General features: G+C 34.5%; 2 protein-coding genes across 4 annotated transcripts in view; both read left to right on the top strand.

Moving 5' to 3' along the window:
* The window catches only part of LOC105224336 (D-2-hydroxyglutarate dehydrogenase, mitochondrial), a 41,979-nt gene that overhangs the window by 14,294 nt on the left and 5,356 nt on the right, over window positions 1–22,329 (top strand). The window contains exons 1-2 of one of the 3 annotated variants that reach the window (XM_049454493.1): window positions 17,336–17,520; window positions 19,708–19,803. In XM_049454493.1, the coding sequence (XP_049310450.1) occupies window positions 17,515–17,520; window positions 19,708–19,803 (102 nt within the window). In that variant the 5' untranslated portion in view covers window positions 17,336–17,514. Of the gene's footprint in view, window positions 1–17,335; window positions 17,532–19,707; window positions 19,804–22,329 lie in introns of those variants that run through there. The other 2 variants (XM_049454494.1, XM_049454495.1) reach the window with 2 other exon arrangements.
* Window positions 5,263–15,286, top strand: LOC105224337 (D-2-hydroxyglutarate dehydrogenase, mitochondrial). The gene is made up of 8 exons (XM_049454496.1): window positions 5,263–5,413; window positions 10,190–10,279; window positions 11,971–12,112; window positions 13,525–13,916; window positions 14,009–14,177; window positions 14,236–14,365; window positions 14,440–14,762; window positions 14,951–15,286. The coding sequence occupies exons 2-8, from the start codon at window positions 10,193–10,195 to the stop codon at window positions 15,199–15,201; spliced, it is 1,494 nt and encodes a 497-aa protein (XP_049310453.1). The 5' UTR covers window positions 5,263–5,413; window positions 10,190–10,192; the 3' UTR covers window positions 15,202–15,286.

Raw genomic sequence — 22,329 nt, 5'->3', positions numbered from 1 at the left:
CATATACCTGTCAGTTTTAGTTTCTACAAATATCCGTTAGCCGTTTTGATGACGACTAGAAACAGAATTACTAAATAATTACGTAGGTTAGAACAATATTTCCTCAATGATTTTCATGAATTTATTTATTCCTTTAAAAATATTTATTGAAAATTTTTAAAAATTATAGATATACGATAAATCTATAGATAAATAAAATATGGAATGTGTGAAGAATTCCTTTGAAAAACACGGTAAATATTTGCGATCGCACAATCGTAATATTAGTCTGTGACCAAATCAGAAATTTACTTTTATAAGGTCTCTCTCCGATATGAATCAGAATGCTATTAAAATATAAAAAAATTGCATATATATATTGTGACAAAAAAGTACCCGGAAATTGTAGAGCGTTGCGATTTTTGAAATGGATGAAATATCAAACAAAGAATTTATCTTACAATTTGTATTTCTAACCAAATTTCGTGTGCGAAATCGTTGTTGGAAATGGCTTACAGTGATTTAGTTTTTCAAGAAAAAAAAGCCTGCGAGTGGTACAAAGCCTTCAAAGATGGTTGGGAAATCGTTGAAGACATGTCTCATTTTGGACGATCTTCGAGCTTGATGAAAATATTAAAAAAGTGAAGAATATGTTGCTATTTGGACATGCTTGAATCGTGTGAATTCCGATCCCACATTCATGGATAGCACTATAATAATTTGTATGACTTTGACATGCAAACAAGTCAAAAATCATCGGAATGGAACCCTTTTTCAGTCGATCGAAGGGATAAAGCAAAATTCGCGGAAGGAGTTGAAGGTCTTCTCGAAAGATGCTTATGAAGTGTTTCGAGGACTGAAAAAATATCCGCAAAGCGCGTTTTCAAATCTTCGCCGATTGTATCCAAGAGAGGAATGTATGGTACACTAAGATCCTTTAATATTCTTCACAAGTTCTCAAGCCAAAAATTTATATTTTGTTTGTCGGCCGCATATTCTTGGTTTTCCTTCGCCAACTTTCAGTTCTGTCGTATTTTTTTTCGTGTATGAATAAATGGATCGAAAGTGTTCCTCAGCTTTTTGCCTTCGATTTCGGAACGTTACAGCAGCGTATCTATCATATTTGATGCCTTTGCAAGATCGATCGATTCTTTCTGAAGAATCACGCTGTCGTTGCTTTATCCCGCTGTTGCCTTATTTTTCCAGTTTTCTAATCTTTTTAGGTTGTGAAACTTGGAGGATAAACCACGGAGAATGATCAATCGATCATATCACAGATGGAGCTGAGTAGCATATATGAATCCGCGACTGGTTATAAGAAGGGTTTGAGAGAATTGGTCTTGTGCAAATTTGCAATATATACACATGTACGTGTATATATATTTATTTGGGAAATAGATATTAAGGGCGGAGCCTCGCCCACTTTTTACAGATTTTAAAACCAGGTGCTTCTCTGTGATGCGATTCGCTGTGCCAAATTTGAGTTTTGTATCTAAATTTAGTTATTAGTTTGGTCCTTTCACGTTTTGGACTAATGATGTTTTCTGGACGTACCAGTCGATTATGCCCATCAACGAACTCGTCCTTCATCTAGATATCTTAATTTTATTTAAGTTCCAGGCGGATAGACGGACAAACAGTCGGATTTCAAGTCGTCTTCTTATCATAATCATTTAAATCTACATATGTGACCTGGTCTACGGAAAGGGGGCTTAGGTGTCAAAAAAATCAATTTTCACTTTTTAGTTGATTCGGATGGTTGTTGGATGTTGTTTATTTTTAACAGCTGTTTCCCAGAAAACTAGTTTTCGCACGTTAGCTCCCTTTTCGTAGACCAGATCACATATATCGCATACTTTTAAGTGATAAAAACAACTGTTAGGAGAATAAAACTATTATATACATTAGGGTGTTTTCTTTTATTGAACAATTAATTTTTTTTAGTCCCGTCTCGAAATTTCCTTGGAAATATAATACCCTAAAAAAATTCCCTGAAAATTTTAGCCCTTAATATTAACATTAAGAACTGAACCAAGGCCTGTAAAAATTTTCCATAGAAAATACACTACAATCGTCTTTAAATTCCTACAGATCAGAGGTATTTTATGGCATCGCTTTGACTTTAGACGTATATTTCTCAGAATTGTTCACTCCACAAAGGTGCCCAGTGCAACAAAGTCGTAACTTACACCAGCGAGGTAGTACGGAGCTCTAAACCCAATTTTTCCAAGAATTTCGCATTTTTTTTGTATATATCTCGTAAAAGACAGAAGTGGGTGTAGAAAATAATCACGGTGTAAAAAAATTTTATATACAAGAATTCATTATAAAGAGATCAAAATATATGGAGAAATTAAATAAATTGTAGACTTCTGGAAATTAAGAGGTTATATACAGTTATAATTTTCAAAACATCAATTTTTTCATTTAATTTTCTCAATTTACATATATTTAAGAATACACACAGATTCATATCGTTCCGGTGAATATTTTCGAAGTTACATGCAAATTTGAAGAGGCGTTTCAGAGTGCTTGGAAAGACAAGGCCAAACTTTAAACGCGTTTTTCTCAAAATGGTTTTTCAAAGTCGGTGACCAACATTACTTGAAAATGGCTAAACCATTTAGTCTTACGTTTTAACACGAGCTTCTTAAATATATATTTCAGTAATTAAACGCAGATTTTTTCAGCGATAAATATATATTTTTTATAAACAATTTAAGGCCGAAATTTTAATCTAAAATCAATCTTTTTTTTGAGCAACCACCATTTTGTCAAAAACTTTATTTTGCTTATTCCTTCGATTTACTTTATTAGATTTAACATTACTTTAAAGAAATCTGTTTGGTTTTTTAATTTCAGAGGATTCAGTTCAGAGGTATAGTGGTCACCGCAAATCGACTTTTTGGAGATGAGCTCCTGGATATCAGCTGTAGCTCTTTCCAAATAAATATTTCTAGTAATACTAAGTCTAAGAATAAAGTTAAAAATACCATAATATGAGTACAAACTTTTGGATCAGTAAATTTAAAAGTTTTCTCTTCTTTGTACTTTTTTTGGTCTTCGAGCTGTATATTTTTCATACGACTCATGAAAATAAATGTTTTTAATTTCAATTAGTAAATAAAAATTCTATAAATATAAAATTTACACATTTTAAGTAATTTTCTGATATTTATTACGTTAATTTACATAATTCAACTGAAAAGGACAACCATTTTTTTATTTACTTTGCCATTATTCACAAACCGTACGATGCCGTCATTTTATTCAAATCAAGCCGCCACCACGGCCAGCACCACCATTTTCTTGGTTTTCCCTTTTTCTTTCGTGTAATAACTCACGACTGCTTTCGTCGCCACGATTGCATGCAAGTATGTAAACCCGTTATTGAATGGCGAATGGCTATGTTGCCGAGGAGACAGCACATTGCATAAGGTAGCTACACATGCACACACATTCTATACATGGAAGTATAGTCCACAAATATACAATAGCGAACCGCCCTCAAACAAAAAAACAAACAACACGAGAGGCTTCATATGCTTTGTTGGCATTGATAAACTGAGCGAGATGCTAATATTTAGCGCAGGTGTGGCTTAGTGTTACAAAGAGAAATAGTTAGTTAATACCTTTATGCTCTTCTATCCGATTTCTTCAAGCGCTCTCTTTACAAAAATGAGACGAAAGTATACGCTCTTATTTTATTCACCAAAAGCAAAGTAGATAATAGGCAATGTGGTAGAAAACACCTTACACTTTCTGAAAAGTGGTGAGTTTTCGCAGATTTGTTGTGAATGGGGAGAAAGAGCACGGTATCAAAGAAACCAAAAAAAAACTCATAAATGAACCCATTGAAAACATATGGAACGCTGATTTACTTATAACGTTCAAATTAAAGACTTTTGAGAAAGAATGGAGAAAACTAAAAAAAAAGGTGAGATAGTGATTAGCAAAATTAATCTAATATTTATTTTAATATACAATTAGCTATGTAGTCCAGTCTTTTAAGGTGTAAATACATATGGGTATATCGAATTACGAGGTGAACTTCTATAATGACTGCACTAATGCGTGAACCTGTTCTTAGCAGTAACAGTAACTTGCAAAATTACACATATAAAAAATTAAATAAATAATAATTTAGTGTGGCAACCCAAAAAGGGAGAATTTTTTGACAATTAAAAAAAAAATGTTTTAAGAATACAATAAACTTAAAAAAAATTAATATTTGACGAAGAACGCCATCTTCGGCGGCGCTAAAAAACTGTGACTATGAACTATGAACTTGTCTTAGATTATTTACTCGTTTAGAAAAACTGTGGGAGCTGATTGAAGTGGGCGGTTACATTTTAGAAGCCTGTAAATCGAAAAATATTATACATATTTTTTTAAATTCACTTTAGGTGTGCTTCTTAAACTATTTTTGCTCAAATCTGAATCTTTTAAATTGGGCAAAAATGTACTGTTAAATTTCTCATAAGAAAAAATTTAAGATTTTTAAATTATTTTTTCCAAGTACGCCGTTTTTTGAAAGTTTAATGTAAAACTAAAAATATAAGTATTATGCTAGCAAGTCCAATGAATACTAAGATACCGACTGTTTGTTTTTGTTCAGATAACACGGATTATTAGAAGAATCGTTGACCCTAAAGCCCCTCATGAACGAAGTTATTCCAAAGGTTAGATAAGGGGGCACTATTCTCAACACCCAGAATAAACTGTTCGAATTAGGATTTTGTATATTCTGTAACTCGATTTTCGGCTTTTCAACTAAAATATTCGATAGCTTTTGAGTTGTAGAAAGCAAAAACGTAATCAACTGTACGTATTTAATATGGCAGCCGTAGTTAAGAGTGTACAACTTTCGCATAATTAGAAATTAGATCCGAATTTCGAATAGAATACATTTTCAAATCGAGTTACAGAATAGGGCCCAAGGAGTCGCAACTTCACACTTTTATTTCTCAACACCCAGAATAAACTGTTAAAATTAAGAGACATCTCTTCGCTCCATGGGGCTCTTGAAAAGTTTCAACTCCGACGGCCAGTTACCAGTCGAAATGCTCGAACAAGCCATCGATTATTGGACTCAACGGATTTGAAGTTTCTGTGATTTTATTTTAAAAAAGTAGGGAACCTCGAAGTGGATCACCATTTAGATCAGAAATTGTAAATGTAAACACAAATAAAATATTTTCATAAAAAAAAAAACACATGAAAGCCTTTAAGACTCACTGTAGGAGCTTTGCAAATAGTTCTTTGCCTTATCTTCGAATATGATTTGTGTATTGTTGCTGTCACGAGCATATAATAAAAATTGTCCGATTCACTTGTTGGCATTTCATTTTTGTTTTGATCGTTGACGGTGAGGTTGATCGTTAAAAAGGCACTGTTCACAAGTGTTTCGGGCAAAGAAGCAAGAATAGAAAGTGTAAATAAATATTTATGTTAAATAGTAAATTAATTCTCAGCTAACGGAAAAATATATACATATGTATAAAATATTTTAAGAAGTGCATATGTGCAATCAAACAATAAAGTATGCGAAAAGAGAAAACGTGTTTGTCTTTGTTTACAATCAATGTGTAAAGTAGTGATGTGAAATACTATGCAAATGACGAACTTCGTAAAAAATATATAGCACTTACTAACATCTAACCTAAATTTAATGCTACTAAAATATTGCTCCCAAATATTAAACTGTTTTTTTTTTTTTTTTTTATAATTAAAGAGAGCATATAATTGAGTATTGAAAACATGTGGTCTTTTAAAAACATAAACAAACACTGTTTTGTTGCTCAGAGTCGAGTCAACGTACATTAGCATACAAGTATTATATAATAGCAAGCGTCTAGCTTTTATGATTTGCATACGCTTGTCATAAAATTCACCTTGCACTCGCATGTTAAACACCTGATAATGTATAAATTAAGAGTTTATGTCTTTTTAAATGCACCCGAATTAATTAAATTAAATAAACTGCTTGAACATATTCCGACCTCACATCAGTGTTTCTATGCGCAATTAACTCTTTTGTAGTTGTGCATATCAAATTAGTTATCTTTTATCAATGCAAATGTTTCCTGAGATGATAAGTAAGCATATAAAATATGTACATTGGGACAAAAAAGCACCCGGAAATTGTGATTAAATTTCCCGGGCAAAAGATGTTTCAAGCAGCTGCTTAAGTCGGCACATCTCAGGAATGTTTTACAATGGATAAAAATATCGAACAAAGAATTGGCTGAAATTCAGTTTAATTTTAGTTGATTCAGTTTTATCAAAAACAAGCGGCAAGCCTACAAGTGGTACAAAGGCTTCAAAGACGGGCACGAGATCGTTGAATACATGCCCCGTTCTAGACGAACTTCGACCTCTTCAACTGATGAAAATATTTAAAAAGTGAAGAATATGGTGCTTGAAAATCGTCAGGCAAGTGTTAAAAGAACGGCAAGAGAGCTCGACATCTCTCGCGAGTCCGTTCGAGTGATTTGGTGAATATTTTGGGTATGAAACGCGTTTTTGCACGACTCGTACCGATAAAGCTGAATTTTTTCAAACAAAAAAAGTACAACAAGTCTCTTTGGACAGGCTTGATCGTGCAAATTTCGATCCCACATTCATGGAGAGCGGAGAGCATTATAACTACCCATGAGACATGGGTTTATATCAATAATCATCGGAACGGTCGAAAACGTCCGGAATTGTGCAAGAAAAATTCATGGATTTTACACGAGAATAATACACCATCGTATCCAAAACCACGACTTTTATCGAATTTAAAGCCAAAAACGCAATGAATACCATCGACCAACCACCGTATTCACCAGATTTGATTTTTTTGTTCCCCAAACTGAAATTGTCGTTCCGTAGAACCCATTTTCAGTAGATCTAAGAGATAAAACAAAATTCGCTCAAGTAGCTGAAGGCTATCCCAAAAAGTGCTTATGAAAAATGTTTCGGGGTCCGGAAAAATCGTTGGCTTAAGTGTATTACATCTGGTGGGGACTACTTTGAAGGCGACAAATGAATAATTAAGTGTTTTATTAACAATTTTCATGTACTTTTTTATCACAATGTGTATCAACTAGTGCAGAAGCAATTGAAAATGAAAAAAAAAATGTTTACGGGAAAAAAGGTTAAGTACGTGGTTGAATTTTTAAGGATTAGAAATGGTTTATCTCGATTTCCGGCGAAACTACGAGTTCTATAAAAAAAAAGTTATACGGCAATATTGCAGCTAATAAAATGTTCCAACTTTTTTTTTAAAGAAATGTTGTGGTAACTGATATTCTTATATTCCAAACAAGCGTATCTTTTTATTTATAATTTTTTTTCCTTTTATTGACGTAATAACGAAAAAACTCTAAAGGGGCGAGACGGACTGGGATGCAGGAAAAAGCATCTATACGGATGGGTCCAAACTAGATAATCGAGTGGGAGATGGTATCTTTTCAGCAAAATTAGATACCAAATTGTATTCGGTTTACCAGACTACTGCAGTGTGTTCGAACCTAAGATCACAGCAATCAAAGAAAGCCTCGTTGTTCTGACAAAGAGTGTGCTCACAACAAGGATTATATTTATGTATACGGATAGCCAAATGGCTTTGAAAACTAAAGTCTCCTGGGATCCTATGAAACGTCTTATTTCACGTTAAACCTGCAATGGGTCCCAGGACATAGTGATATCACAGGGAATTGTGAAACAAATGAATGAGACACAAAAGGCACCACTCTACAATTAGACAATGAAAAATAGGGATTTTATATGCCTCTGGCCACTTGTAAATATACAATTTCAACTTCAACTATTGTTGAAGTCGCCAGGAGATAGAAAAGGAGACTGTAAAACATCTTCTATCCAAATTCAAGGTCCTATACGGGAAAATAATCGCAACTATTGGTCGGGGGTTCCTGGACGACGTTTTAGAGCTTGCACAAATCAAACTTTAAGCACAGATAAATTTCAGTTGAAGCTCGGGTTGGTTCAGTAAGGTGACCATAGAGTGAGGGAATAATAGTCTGGGTGGTATCACAATGGTCCTCTTATATGACTAGGTAAGTCGTCAGACTCCACCCATTTAATTTTGTATATAGAACTCTTCCACTTCTAACCAAACACCGAAGTGGCTTTTTAACACACCAAGCGGTTGACGCTTCAACAGAGTAAGCTCATATCAACCTTTGCATCTTACCACCAAATACTTCGCTGTTGGGACTTTCAGGGACTTCAAGACACCGGTCAGATTATTATAGCAGACCCTGATCATGAACCGGGCCCACCGCTCGCTCATGTTTACTTCTAAAAGGCGGCGTTGACTGTCACAGGAACATCATCGAGCCGCTCATCGTCAGAGATTGCTTATTCGTTTAGACTTATATCGCGACTAACTCCAATTACAGGTCGTTTTGCCTGTGAACGGCCCACCGGACACTATTCGTGCCTCTGAAATTGAATAAGGTGTTTGTAATAAGCGTTTTTGTCAATACTAGAAGCTAGAAAAATGCACTCAAATATCTTCGCTTTTGATACTATTTAGGTTTTGATTGATAAAAAAACTGTTATTGGAAGTAATTTAATCTTTCATGTCTTAAATTTAAGTGACTACATTACTCCAAAGTTGACTTTTTTAGCTCGTGTATTCCAAAATGGACACTTAACTGTGCATTTAATTGAATAAATCTCACATAAAGTTAAAAAAATTATTATTTATTAATATTTTTTTTCTTAAAAATACTTTTATTACAAAAAAAAATTCTTTCAATAAGTTTGCTAAGACACAAATTATTTAAATCGAATTTAACAATCGGACGCATTATAACGTATTTCGTTATATTTGTTTATTAATAGTAAATAATTATTCATAGAAATATAAAACTATTTCTTATTTCACTTGTGCGCACAAGTTGAAGTGAACAGTCTTCACCTTGCCAACTCTGTTTTGCCGACGGCAAACACGAACGCGGCACCGTTGCTTGTGTCCACGCTAACGGCCCGCTACCAACATGGCGTACACACGACATTTTTAGGTTCGTGCTGACTTGAGACATCGATGACGTCTTCTCCATTTTTGTATCTTTTATTTATGCATGTTTGCATACATACATACATATATGTATATGTGGAATGTATGTACGTACATATGTATGTATGTGTGTATGTAAGTATGTATGTACATATATACTATGTGCGGTAATGAGATAGGGTTGCGAGGGATGCTTTCTCTCTATTGTATACTGATGTTGATGATTTTATAGTGAACATATTGATATATTTACGTATATTTATCAACATAGGCATGCACATAGCTATTCATAGTAATATATTACTCTCTTTATGGTATATACTTACTTCGTCCAGGCACTGAAAGTTATTTTTGAAATTGGAAGTTTAATTACATATAGTATACTGCTGGTGGTCAAAAAATAGTAAGACTCGCCGTCGAATACTGCAATGATTCTTCGTGAGTTTTTCGCCAAATTTTCAACCAATATCGTGCCGCAACCACCGTATTCGTCTGATTTAACTTCTTGTAATTTCTGGCTATTCAGCAAACTCAAACCACCACTCTCGGAAAGCCGTTTTGAGTCAGTTCAAGACATGAAACGTGAATTGCTATGTAGGTGCCTTGAAGGCTATTTCATAAATTGACTTTAACAACTATTTCGAAGATTTGAAAAGCCGTTGCCACAATTATATAAGAGCCACTGTGGATTATTTGAGGGAGGCGACCTAGGTTTTGAAGAACAAATTAGGAATTTTAAAATTATGAACAAAGTCCTACAATTTGTTGTATACATCTAAGAAGATCGTGTGAAAATTAAAGTCGATCGGTCCAACCGTTTCTGAAAATTGTTGTTTATCGACTCTGAAAACAGCGTTTCAAGCAAAGCGCGTTTAAAGTTTTGGAATCCGACTACACTCAGTTAAAAACGAAAACAAAACTATTTGTCGGATCAACTTCAATTTTGCGGATAATATTCTGAAATCAACATACATATGTACATTCGGTATATTCGCAAAAACAAAAATCGAGTTTTTGAAATTCAAATGTGGATACAAGGGTTTTTCTTAACGGCTATTTTGTCATATAGTGATCTAACACTAAAAACATAACAACAAGGCACGCTATGAAAATCTCATTATTGACTTTTCCCTGTTACAACTGATATCAATTAAATCTTTTCTTTTACACTTATTTCAGAAAATGTCACTTGGAAGAATAGTAAAGTTGCAAGCATTGATAACAAAGCCTCTGCGCAGAGCTTATTCAACAGCTCCAGAATTAACACAGGTAATTAAAGATTTAACAAACAACTGTATAAAATAAATTTAAAAAATTGTGCTTACGACAGAAATATGAGAACATGCTTGTACTAACCAAAGTTTAGCTGAATTAGGCCAGTCAAAGATTTTCAAGAAATATTAAAAAAAAAATTGGTAAAATTGAGTTGTTGTGTAAAATATTTGAATCAGTCAGCTTCAGGTCGTAAAACTTAAATCGTACAAAATACAGCTTGTGTAAGAACTGAAGACGCTCGTCCTTCTTAAACGACATCGCTTTGCTCTATGAGCTCTTGAAAAGTACCAAAAAGATTCGACATTTTCGGGCCAAATTTTGTTCAACCATGAGGCCCATTTTAGTCTCAATGGGTATGTAAAGAAACAAAATTGCCGCATTTGGGACGAAGAGCAAACTGAAGAGATTTAAGAGTTGCCATTTCGCACAGAAAAAAAACGGGTTGGTGTGGTTTGTGGTCCGGTGGAATCATCGGTCGTGTTTATTAAGAGAACACTTCAGTGAGTAGATAATTTCACGTTTTGAACTGGTGGATATTTTCTCTACAAGAAGCTGCTCATTTGTCGGAACTGCCGATATCGGATCACTATAGCATATAGCTTCCATACAAACTGAATGATTTAATTTAATATCAAGAAATATTGAAACACTACTATAAGTAATATAACAAATTGTAAGATTTTATTCATAATTTTAAGTCTTAATTTATTTTTCAAAATCCGTGTACTCCCTCTCAAAGTAACCCTCCTTAGCCCCAATACGCTTGTACCAACGATTTTTACAATCCTCGAAACAGTTGTTGAAGTCAATTTCTGAATTAGCCTTCAGTTAGCAAAGTAATTCACGTTTAATGTCTTCAATTGTCTAAAAACCTCTAATTTCAGCTTTCCGCAATCGACGCATAACACTCAAATAATATACCATGTTGACAGTTTGGCCGGTCGGAAGTAATTAGGAGTGCACCACACTTCGATAATTGAAGAAAACTGTCAATATAGTCTTGATTTTTGACCTGCTTTGGCGTGATTTTTGCGGCTTAGCCTCACCTTTGACACGATATTCGGCCGATTGATCTGCCGGTTTTCCGGATAATATGCTTCATGACATCATGGTGGTCGAAAAGCATTGTTTCACAGACGTTTTCGAAAAAAATTAGTGATTTCGACGTACTGTCACTTTTCTTAGACCCAAATGATCTTTCAAAAGGTTTTCACAGATGGTTTCAATATTCCAACGTTGACAGTAAGTTCTCTGACTGTTAATTATTGATTCTCAAGCATCAATTCCTTTGTTTTATTGACGTGTTCATCATCAGTTGATGGCCGTCCTGGACCTGGTTCGTCATCAACGCGTTCGCGACCCTCTTTACATAATGTATGCCAATCGAAAACACTCCTCTCTCAACATTCTGAATGTATCGGCAGCAAAAATTTGATTCCGTACACAAGATTGCACTTTATATAGTTCAGAAATACAAGCGTAAACACACTAATAATTATTTGGATGTGGCATTTGGCACAGATATCACTGACAGTCATGCCAACCAAAAAAAATTTCCCTCTAATGGGTTTTCGTGTGAAATTTAAATTAAAAAGTCTTACTATTTTTTGCGTACAGTATTATAATGTAAAACATATGTATCCGATGCCCTATTTCACAGATTTAAATGTTAAACTATTTGTTAGATTCGCCACAATGTAAAACGCAGCGACTACGCAAACTTGGAAGACAAGGATATTGCTTTCTTTGAGTCCATTGTTGGTAAACGTTACGCACTACAGGAAGATTTACAGGCTTACAATGTGGACTTTTGGCGCTCTGTACGAGGTATGTTCTAAACCACTTTATATCTAAATTTAAGTTGAAATGCATTAACTTTGTTTAAAATAATTCGTATAGCTAAAAAAAAAAAAAACAATTTTTTGTGGAAATGGCATTGACTAATGGTAGAAGAGATTTTAAAATCATTGAAGTCGGTGTTTAAATTTATTTCAGTAATTTTAAAAATTCCGAAAAAGATATTCTTATAGCTGGAACCATAGTCGGTCTTTTGAGATAGTATTAAAAGCCGGAAAAAGCATCTGTGAAAGGTTCAAATATGACTTTATTAGACTAAGAAAGCGAAGCTCTCAAAGCAAAGCAGCCAAGCTCTAAAAGTTCTTTTAGAAATCGTCATTGCATTCCAGATTAAGTTCGTTTTGGTCGTAGGTTTAATCCAAAACGGATGGATCCCCCTTTGTGTTATCCATAAAATCCTTAAAGCGGATCACCATAGCCTCATCGATTGAACAAGTGTTTTGAACTTGCCACAAATTTTTTCAGGTAGTTAATATCAATCCCAGTAACTTCGGAAGGTTCGCTAAAGGTGTGTCAATCTCAGACTGACAAGAGCTGGGCAATAGAGGAGCTCCCAACAGATCCCATCTTCAACTCTCCCTCTTAACTTCAATCTACCCTCGCTGCACCCTTTTACCAACGGCTTCGCTTTGCCCACAAATCCATGGCAGGTGTATGAGCCGAGAAGGTGCCGCTAGGAGAAGCTTCTGCTATTCTAATATTCTACATTGTTTTAGTGTGTTCCTGTTCGGTGGTCTCAACTTACTCCGCTTTCCTAAGTCTAATAGCAGCTGTTGCCGCCAAGCACATTTCAGCTATGTTTGTCGACAGGTGCAACGTCTAGAATGGCATTGTTTGTTACAGTTTGGGCTGTTCCTATTGCACCACAGATGCCGTTGAGTGCCGCTCTTTAAATACGTTATAGCTGTTTAGCTGGTGTAGTTTTACCGAGTGCCCTCCATCAGACCTCTTCCCAACTGCTCCGCTACTACAGTATAAGGCGACTGATAAAGCCTCACCCTCTCCTTGTTTGGCATCAGAGAGAGCTTCTTATCAAGGATAAATCCCAAGTACTTCATCCTGTCCACCAGTTGAAAAATTGAGCTTCTCAACGAAAGGGAGAGTAACATCCGGGATTTTGTATCTCCTAGTAAATAAAACTGGCTCAGTTTACCACTAGGATCCAAAGCAACAAGGAAAGGATGAAGCCTTGAAGCTTCTCTGTAGCCGCTCTGTAGAATATCACGTGGTTTGTTCTAGATATTTTTGAAAGCTAATTTCAAATTGAACTATTTTTATTTACTTATTAAATGTATGTACCATATTGAGAGCTTGTGCAATTTTTGGTATCACGAGTGCATATTTCGCAAAAAAGTAAAATAGTACTACCCATACAACCGCAGGTAATAGCCAATTGGTGCTGAAACCCGGCACCACACAGGAGGTTTCTGCCATTTTAAAATATTGCAACGAGCGTAAGCTGGCTGTTTGCCCACAAGGCGGCAACACCGGTGTGGTGGGCGGTGCGGTGCCCGTATTCGATGAGATCGTGCTGTCGCTGACGCGTTTGGACAAAATTCTGCACATTGATGAGATTACTGGCATAGCGGCATGTGAAACGGGTTGCATTTTGGAGAATTTAGATAACAAAGCCCGAGAGCTAGACTTAGTGGTGCCCTTAGACTTGGGTGCCAAGTCTAGCTGTCATGTTGGTGGCAATGTCTCCACCAATGCTGGTGGCTTGCGTGTAGTGCGCTACGGCAATTTGCATGGCAGCGTGTTGGGTTTGGAAGTGGTGAGTAATAAAATGTTATTTTTCTTATAACTAACTACATGTGTAAGTATATATGTATGTATATACTTGTATATATGTGTATGTATGTTTAGGTGCTGGCGAATGGTGAAATTTTGGATTTGATGTCCGACTTCAAAAAGGACAACACTGGCTATCATTTGAAGCATCTTTTCATTGGCGCAGAGGGCACTTTGGGTGTGGTGACTAAAGTGTCCATTTTGTGTGCGCCAGCGCCACAGGCACAGCATGTGGCCTTTTTGGGTAATTTCGAAAACTGTTTCATTTTTGATGTATTATAAGTTTGCAAGCGATTTTTAAGGTTTGCCCAACTTTGATGCGGTGTTGAAAACATTCAAAAGTGCCAAACTAAATTTGGGTGAAATTTTATCGGCTTGCGAAATGATTGATGCGCCAACGTTGGACGCCAGTTTGGAACATTTCAAACTTAAGTATGCAATATATGCACATATATTTATATCCTTAGCACTTTTTAAGTTAAAACTATGTAATACTATTTTTTTAGCTCACCAATTAATGGTTTCCCATTTTATATGCTACTCGAGACATCTGGCAGCAATGGCACACATGATATGGAGAAAATTAATAAGTTCGTGGAAATCGGCATGGAAAGGGGCGAAATTATTGATGGCACCATAACGGGTGAAGCGCGTAAGATGCAGGAAATCTGGAAGCTGCGCGAGCTGGCACCGATGGCTTTAACCAAAGACGGCTATTGCTTTTACTACGATCTTTCGTTGCCGTTACGCGATTTCTATAGTATAGTGGAGGTAATGCAGAAACGTATAGGAACGCTGGCAACTAGAGTCACAGGTTTTGGTCACTTGGGTTAGTACAAAATTTTACATCATTTTTTATTTGTGTAGGGTATTATATCGTCGTTGCAACCAATGTTAACGTTTTTACCTGTTATGATATTTATTAATTTTCGGTAAAATTTAATTTCATAAGATTTTTGTTTTTTTTTTGCCTCACTAATATTTTTTATAATTTATTTTTTATGTTTGGCTTTTTAGGTGATTCGAATTTACATTTGAATGTTTCATGCCCGGCATATACCGACGAACTACACCACAAAATTGAGCCTTTTCTTTACGAGTATACTCACAAGCTGAAAGGCAGCGTCAGTGCTGAACACGGCATCGGTTTTATCAAAAAGAATTACCTAAAATATAGCAAGTCAGCGGAAGCGATTGCAATGATGCGTGATATGAAGAAATTGTTGGATCCCAAGGGTATATTAAACCCATATAAGGTGTTAAATTAACACTCATATTATATAACTATACTAAGTATGTGTGCGGGATAAAGAAAGAAATAAACATAACAACAAAATATGCATTTATATAAACTGAATTTTAAGATTTTTATTATTAAATATACATATTTATTATTAAATGTACATACATACATATACCTACGTACAACATTTATTTACACGAAAAAGCTGCTCAATGCTATTCGCTTAAATAGTCTTCCTCGACTACAGCAAATGAAAACCTCACTCTTTCGCCGGTCACATGAGCTACCAATGACTACAACTGCAAGCAGCAACACACGTAATCGAGCACCAAACATGCCGTCGCTTTTTTATGTCACTGAGGAAAGTTATGCACATCGCCACGTAAATTATGCCGGTCCGTTGGGTGTGGCTTTCTACACTAACGAAGAGAAAGTATTTTGAAAGCAGTTCTCTTCAAAAAAAAAAATGAAATAGCTCCATGACTGCTATATGTAGAATCTCACAGAAATTGAAATATTCAACTCACTCTGGTGAGTATGTGCTTTGCTTTAACTATGGTGATAATATTTATTGTTTATTTGGCGAAAAATGGTGTAAAGCGAATAAGCAATAATACCCACACGCGCCGCTACTCAAAATCTTCTACGGGTTTGTTTGAAGAGCAATGATTTATGACGATAATATACGAAACAACAAAATTAATAGCAAAATAGCTGAATAGAATAGTGGAAGGGAGAGTTGCCACTAGATGCAAAATGAAATAAAAAAGGGAAAATATTGAAGAAAAACCAAAGTTGTTGGTTGGAAATATTGAATGAAGTAAATAAAATATAAAAAATAAGCACGGAAACTGAATCGGTAAGCAATTTTATTATAAAAACAAAAATATTTGTATTAAAATATGTGAAAATATGTTTCTTTTTATCAGTCCGAGTCAAACTTGATCAGTTGAGACACACATGCAAGATTAATGAATCCCAACTTTTTTTTATAATTTTTTTTAGAGATTTGGAAAAAAATGTAAACGAAGTAATGCATTTTGAGCAGATTGATACATATAAAAATTGGTATATAATGAAATCAGCAAAAAATAATTTCCATCTTAATTTTTTTTACTTTCAAATAAATTTTAGTTTAAAAAAAAATTTGCTACTATTTTTCTCTAACTATTTTTTACAAGTCTCAAGTTGAGATTATTTAGTACAATTTTAGCAATACAAATAACTAAATCATACGCGATGGCAACTCTGCTTTCCTGCTTTATCTTAAATGTTTATTTGTCCACTAAGAAACGCTGACTGACGAACAAACGCATAAATATTCTTATTTGATAAGCTGCTAAATAGTAAAATACAGTACAGTAAAGGCGATATTACTTGGATTTAGAAATTTTTTAACGAAAAGTGTAGAGTTGTCATATAAACTAATATTGTAGCAGAATTAGAAATTAAATTTTAGAAGAACAGAATAAAGGAACAACTAGCAAGCTTGGTTATTATAATAACTGTAGGCATTATATACTAACATTATTTTAATATTGCTAAGTATACTAAAAAAAGCAACTAATTGAAATTTGTTCAATTATACTAGTTTTACTGTAACTATGTATACATATGTACATATGTATGTATGCGTATTTATTGTTCGGCTACACCTGCTCGTTTATATCTATGGAGCTTAATTAATAAAATTTAGTGCTGACACTTCTGGAATAATCGATTATTTATTTCAAGCCTTTTCAACTGCTTCTTTTGAATATTAGTTATTAACACAAGTTGAAATATTATTTTAAGATTAAAAAAAAAAGTTTTTAAAAAGCATTAAATATTTACTGCAACCGTAAATTTTTAATACTACTATAAATTTTTTAAAATTATTATTATTATTTTTTCTTTAATAACACTTTTTAGAAACTATTTCAAATAAAAATTAAATAAAGTCCATAATTCCATTTTATGAATCCCCTAAAATTATTTCTTTTCTTTAATAACACTTCAAAAATTATTTCTAATACAAAGTAATAGCAATCGATATAAAGAGAAACAATCGATTATTATACGTTATCTCCAATGATTTCACACCGACAATTCTAATGTGTTTGCCGTTGTTTTTATCACGCGTTTTCACAATTCTTGGGCGCATTCACTATTATCATTTGTTCTATTTTCATCATATTCTAATTCGGTTGATTTCACTACTTCACAGCTGAGACAGACGGCATTTGCTTGAATGCGCAAAATTTTCTCTAGTCGAACGCAACCATTGAACAGTGTGACTTGCCTTTGTTTTGTATTCTAATTTTTAAATAAGTGGTGTGTGATATTTCTTATACAAAAGATGAAAGTAAGTAAAAAGTATGCGGCTTCAAATTCGTGCACGCTAAATAAGAATAATAATTAATGAATGAAAACAAATTTATAGATAGAAATATGTGAAAATTGTGTAGTGTATAACAAGTTTCTGACGTATGCTCTTGTTTGTTTACATGTAGCACACAGACACGAACGCTGTAAGAGTTAGATGAAGAAGAATTGTAAACAAGCGCAGGGTTGTTACACCTGTAAAATGTTGCATTCCATAACGAATGTTAGGGGTTTATTTTTTTGTGTGATTGTGTTAAATCTTTTGCACAACGGTAGCTACAATCTTTTACTAAATATATTATATATAGCAACGCGATAAGCAAAATCATAAACTTTTGGGTATGAGTACGCTTATCAATACAGACAGAAAAAAATTGCTTTTATTAAGCCACACTCGAATTTTTGAGTGCATCATTTTAACAATTTTATTTATTGCATAAGTTATAGTGCCGATCCGCTTTTGATAACAAAACATTAGTTACTAACGAAAATAAGTTAATTGTATTTGCGTAAACTCATTTTATATATAATCCAAATACAATTTTTTTAAACAAGTGTGTGACGAACTGTGAGTCCCCTAAGTGTATAGGATGCTAATATGTGAAAATAATTTTAGACATTAAGCAATTGTGCACAATCATCTGAACATCACAAGCGATAAGGACTTTATACATACTATATATACAAATTCGACTTGATAGCGAAGCTTTAGGTTTATGACAAATGTACAAATGTGCATACATACATACATTTGTTTATAATTAAATCACTTTATATGCTGTTATGTGCACGAAGATGATAACCCCTAAAGTTGTCCCGGTAAAATCTTGATTAATCTGTAGCGCATATTGAAGTTATATTTATAAAAAATATTAAATCCAAAAACTTAAAAATTACTAAGTTTTCGTACCACATTTCGAACCTATATAATTTATATGGAAAAATTTCGATTCACAAAAGCCGTCGGCAAAACAGTTTTCTGCAAAAACTTTGCTAACGCTCGAGTTGCCGTGTACAAATTTGCAAAATATAACAATAATAAATATACAAGCTAAGTTGACACAAAAACAAACTTAAGCACATTCAATTACTGCCGAAATTTTATATCAGCCAAAAATTTGTGTGCATTAATAAACGCCAGCGCATATATACAAACATGCATTTGTTCCACATAAAAATAATACACAGAAAACATTTTCGTAAACTTATAGGGTTCATTGTACCAATGCATTTATAATTCTACTAGTAATTAGATGATGTGCCCACCACCATCACCACCAGTGGTTGACTTCAACTGTTGCTTGTTTACCTGCCACAAAATTTGACTGCCTGCCACTCGGGCAGACACCAGACATAAATTAAGTCACAAAGTTTACTTACCATAAACCAAAGTATAACTGGCAGCCAGGCATTTATCTCTTGTTTTTTGTATATAGATTACACAAAAATTTAACAAATATTTCTCAGCATGAAGCAGTTGCCGAAAATTTCCATCAAAATCATGGATTTCAAGTATAAAAACGTTTGAAATCCGAGAAATCTAGCAGTGTTTAATTAAAAATGCACGCACACAGACAAACACATAGCCGAGAACGCGTCTCTTTCGTTTTCAAATGCATTTACAGCAAAAATTAATCACCTTCCTCTTGTTCTAAATGCAGCACACTTCAAACAGTATACAAACTGCTACATAAACATAATATTAGTAACGTCGCTGCTTTGCAATAAACATTTTTACTATAGTAACACTTTCTATTAGAAAAAGAAAAAAAGATTTAATGAAATTACAATTAGACGAAAAGCGTACAAAGATACAATGAAATGTCAACAAACGACGTCCAATGCAATAGTGCACAAAGTTGGCTGCGGTTTGTGTGGATTTCGTTTCTGACATTTGTTTTCTGCTGGCTTTCGTTTGAAGAGGCAAACCTTCGTAATAAAGAGAGAGAGAATGTACATCTCGCTCCCATAACTAAACTCTTTATTTGCAGCCATTTGTTGTAGGTGAATATACCGTTGCTTATCATTCCATCTCTTTCTCAAATTTATGATTGACTGACCAAAAAGTTAAAGGCCACCTTTTTGTGTTGTTTAACAAATAGAAAATGGCCATTCATATACATACATGCGAAATTTCCATTTATTCATTTTAATTTTTCGGTTTCAGAAAATGTCGGCAACTGGACTGCTTAAGCTACGACCGAATGTGGTGAAATCGTTTTTTAGAACATACAAAGCTTCGGGCATTCCGGAATTGACACAGGTTGGTAAATATTCATTTACATATGTATGTATGAAAATATTTGTTAACTAGTCTTAAAGCATACATGCATATTTATATTAAAAACTATTAGATGTGAAAATCATTGTTATTCGATATAACAATCAGGCTTGCAAGTAATGCATTAAAAAATTATTGAATAAAACCCGAATATCTTAATAAAAAGAAATTTTTAATTTTAATCCCAAATAGCGCATTAAAAAAAATGTATAGAAAAAATTATAAAAAAATTTTTTCAACTTTTTTCCAAGAATTGGTAATAGTAGAATTGAAAATTTAATTTTTTTAATTGAATAGTAAAAATAAAAAATATGTACATATACATACATATGTATGTATGTATACTATTTTTTAAAACGTGCCTATATTTAGTGTAGAATGGGCAATCCGCTCATTCTATCCATAAATCTGCCGGTACAGACGGAATCATTCCAGCAATGCTACAGAATGCGCTCTGTGTTTCCGTGCCGTGGCTAGAAGCGATTTTTAGAGGATGCATAAAGTTCAAGTATGTGCCACATACATACATACATACATATGTACATATATGGAGAGAGGTTAGGGTAGTTTCATACCGAAAACATGTAGAAACAACCTAACCTACTCGAAAGAGTTTAGGCCTATAAGCTTAACTTTCTTCTGCTGAAAACGCTAGAAGCCAATGCGTTTGTCCAATGCGCAGCATGCATAAACAAAAGGGTTATTGGAGCATTCCTGGGCACTTCTGGAGCTCTCTCCATGGTGCTTTTGTAAGACCATGATCGATGACATCCATTGCGTTTTCGGCTTTAAATTCGGTTCCAATCGTGACTCGATGCGTTGGTGCCTTATCATCGTGTAAAATTCATGAATTGTTCTCTACAATTCCGGCCGTTTTCGACGGATGTTTTCGCACAAATCGGCCAAATCTCTCTCTTCTTGAAAAAATTCAGCACGTTCAGCTTCAGAACACGTTTTATACCCGAAATATTTACTAAAAACATTCAAGCGGACTAGCGAGAGATGTCGAGCTCTGTTGCCATCTCTCTTGTACTTGCCTCAACATTTTTGAGCACCATATTATTCATCTTTTAATTATTTTTATCAGACGAAGAGGTCGAAGGCCGTAAGAGCGAAGCATATCTTCAGCGATCTCTCGGCCGCCTTTGAAGACTTTGTACCACTTGTAGGCTTGTGTTTTACATAAAACTAGATCACCGAAAGCCTTTTCCAACATTCGCTCTGTTTCCACACCCGAAATTTAGTAAGAAATACAAAGTTTAAGACAATTTCTTTGTTCGATATTTTTATCCATTAGAAAATCGCAACTTACTACTGAGGTATACCGACTTGAGTAGCTGCTGTAAACAAACTCGTCGGTATATTGGGCTGTATCTTTTATTATAGATAGAAATATGAGATTTCGACACCTAGCTTTAGATAAAGCGTACCAAGTTTTTTAACGGTAGACCAAAAATCATCCACATTTTTATAACTAACCTTTGCAGTTTCTGTCTTGACCTCCTTCCATCGGTTTCGACTTGAATTTAAGTCAGTGCTTTAAGCTGGGCAACTCAAAATATCGATCTTTTTCTCAGAAAATCTGATTTTTACTAGCTTCGAGGCGTGTTTTGAATCGTTATCTTGCATAAATTTCCATATGATTGGCACTGATTCGAAAGAATTTCATGTTTTTTTTTAACGGGTGAATATTGCAACTTGTCCAATTTTCCATTTATTATTAAAAGCAGCACATTATGCCAAGAAAATGCTCTCCAAACCATAATATTTCCGTCACAGTACTTTAGCGTCCTTTGACTGATGGTCCTATTCTATAAACTCTTGTCTCATCACTCCACAATACATGTTTGCTAAATTGTAAGCACTTTTATAAGTTCTGGCGAAGATCAATAGTTTTGAAATATTTTATGTTTTTGCAAAAAACTATGACAGTCTATTTTCACAAGTTTCTCTTGAGACGAATTTTTCACCAACAAAATCATGCGTCATAAGCAGGAACTCTTAGTAATCACTTGGTGCCATGTTCAGACTATAGAGAAGAAGTATAATCTCCGTAGCCTCGGGCGAGCCACTACATATCTATTGGTGCGGCCTGGCGCTGTCCTGACGGCACTCGATTCCTCTCCAATTGGCTATAGCTGGAAGCTTTTGGACGATTGCTTCTTTCCGATGGTCTAATTGTTGATAGGACCGAATTAAGTAAGGATGATTTTCTGCCAATCCGACAAAGTACTTAGCAAAACCTCCCTGACCGTCAATCCTACCTTGGCCGGCCACTGTTGGCGGCCACGATCGTTTCCGCTTGAGCTTGTCAAAAGTAACCCACCCTTCATCCGCTTCGGAATTGAATGGATTTTGTTGCGTTCAGCAGCGATTGGAAAATGAAAATTCTGTCCTTGAAGGTTTTTACGTTACGTCAACTCGTGTTTACCTTTGCATTTTTTTGTCTTCAGCCTTATGTAAATGGTACCGAACGATTTTTGTTTGCAATGTTTAGACTCGATGACT

This window comes from Bactrocera dorsalis, chromosome 4 (assembly GCF_023373825.1).
Source record: "Bactrocera dorsalis isolate Fly_Bdor chromosome 4, ASM2337382v1, whole genome shotgun sequence".
Classification (NCBI taxonomy): domain Eukaryota; kingdom Metazoa; phylum Arthropoda; class Insecta; order Diptera; family Tephritidae; genus Bactrocera; species Bactrocera dorsalis.
Note: the sequence above shows the minus strand (reverse complement) of the source record. Positions and strands in the feature narration are given on the sequence as shown.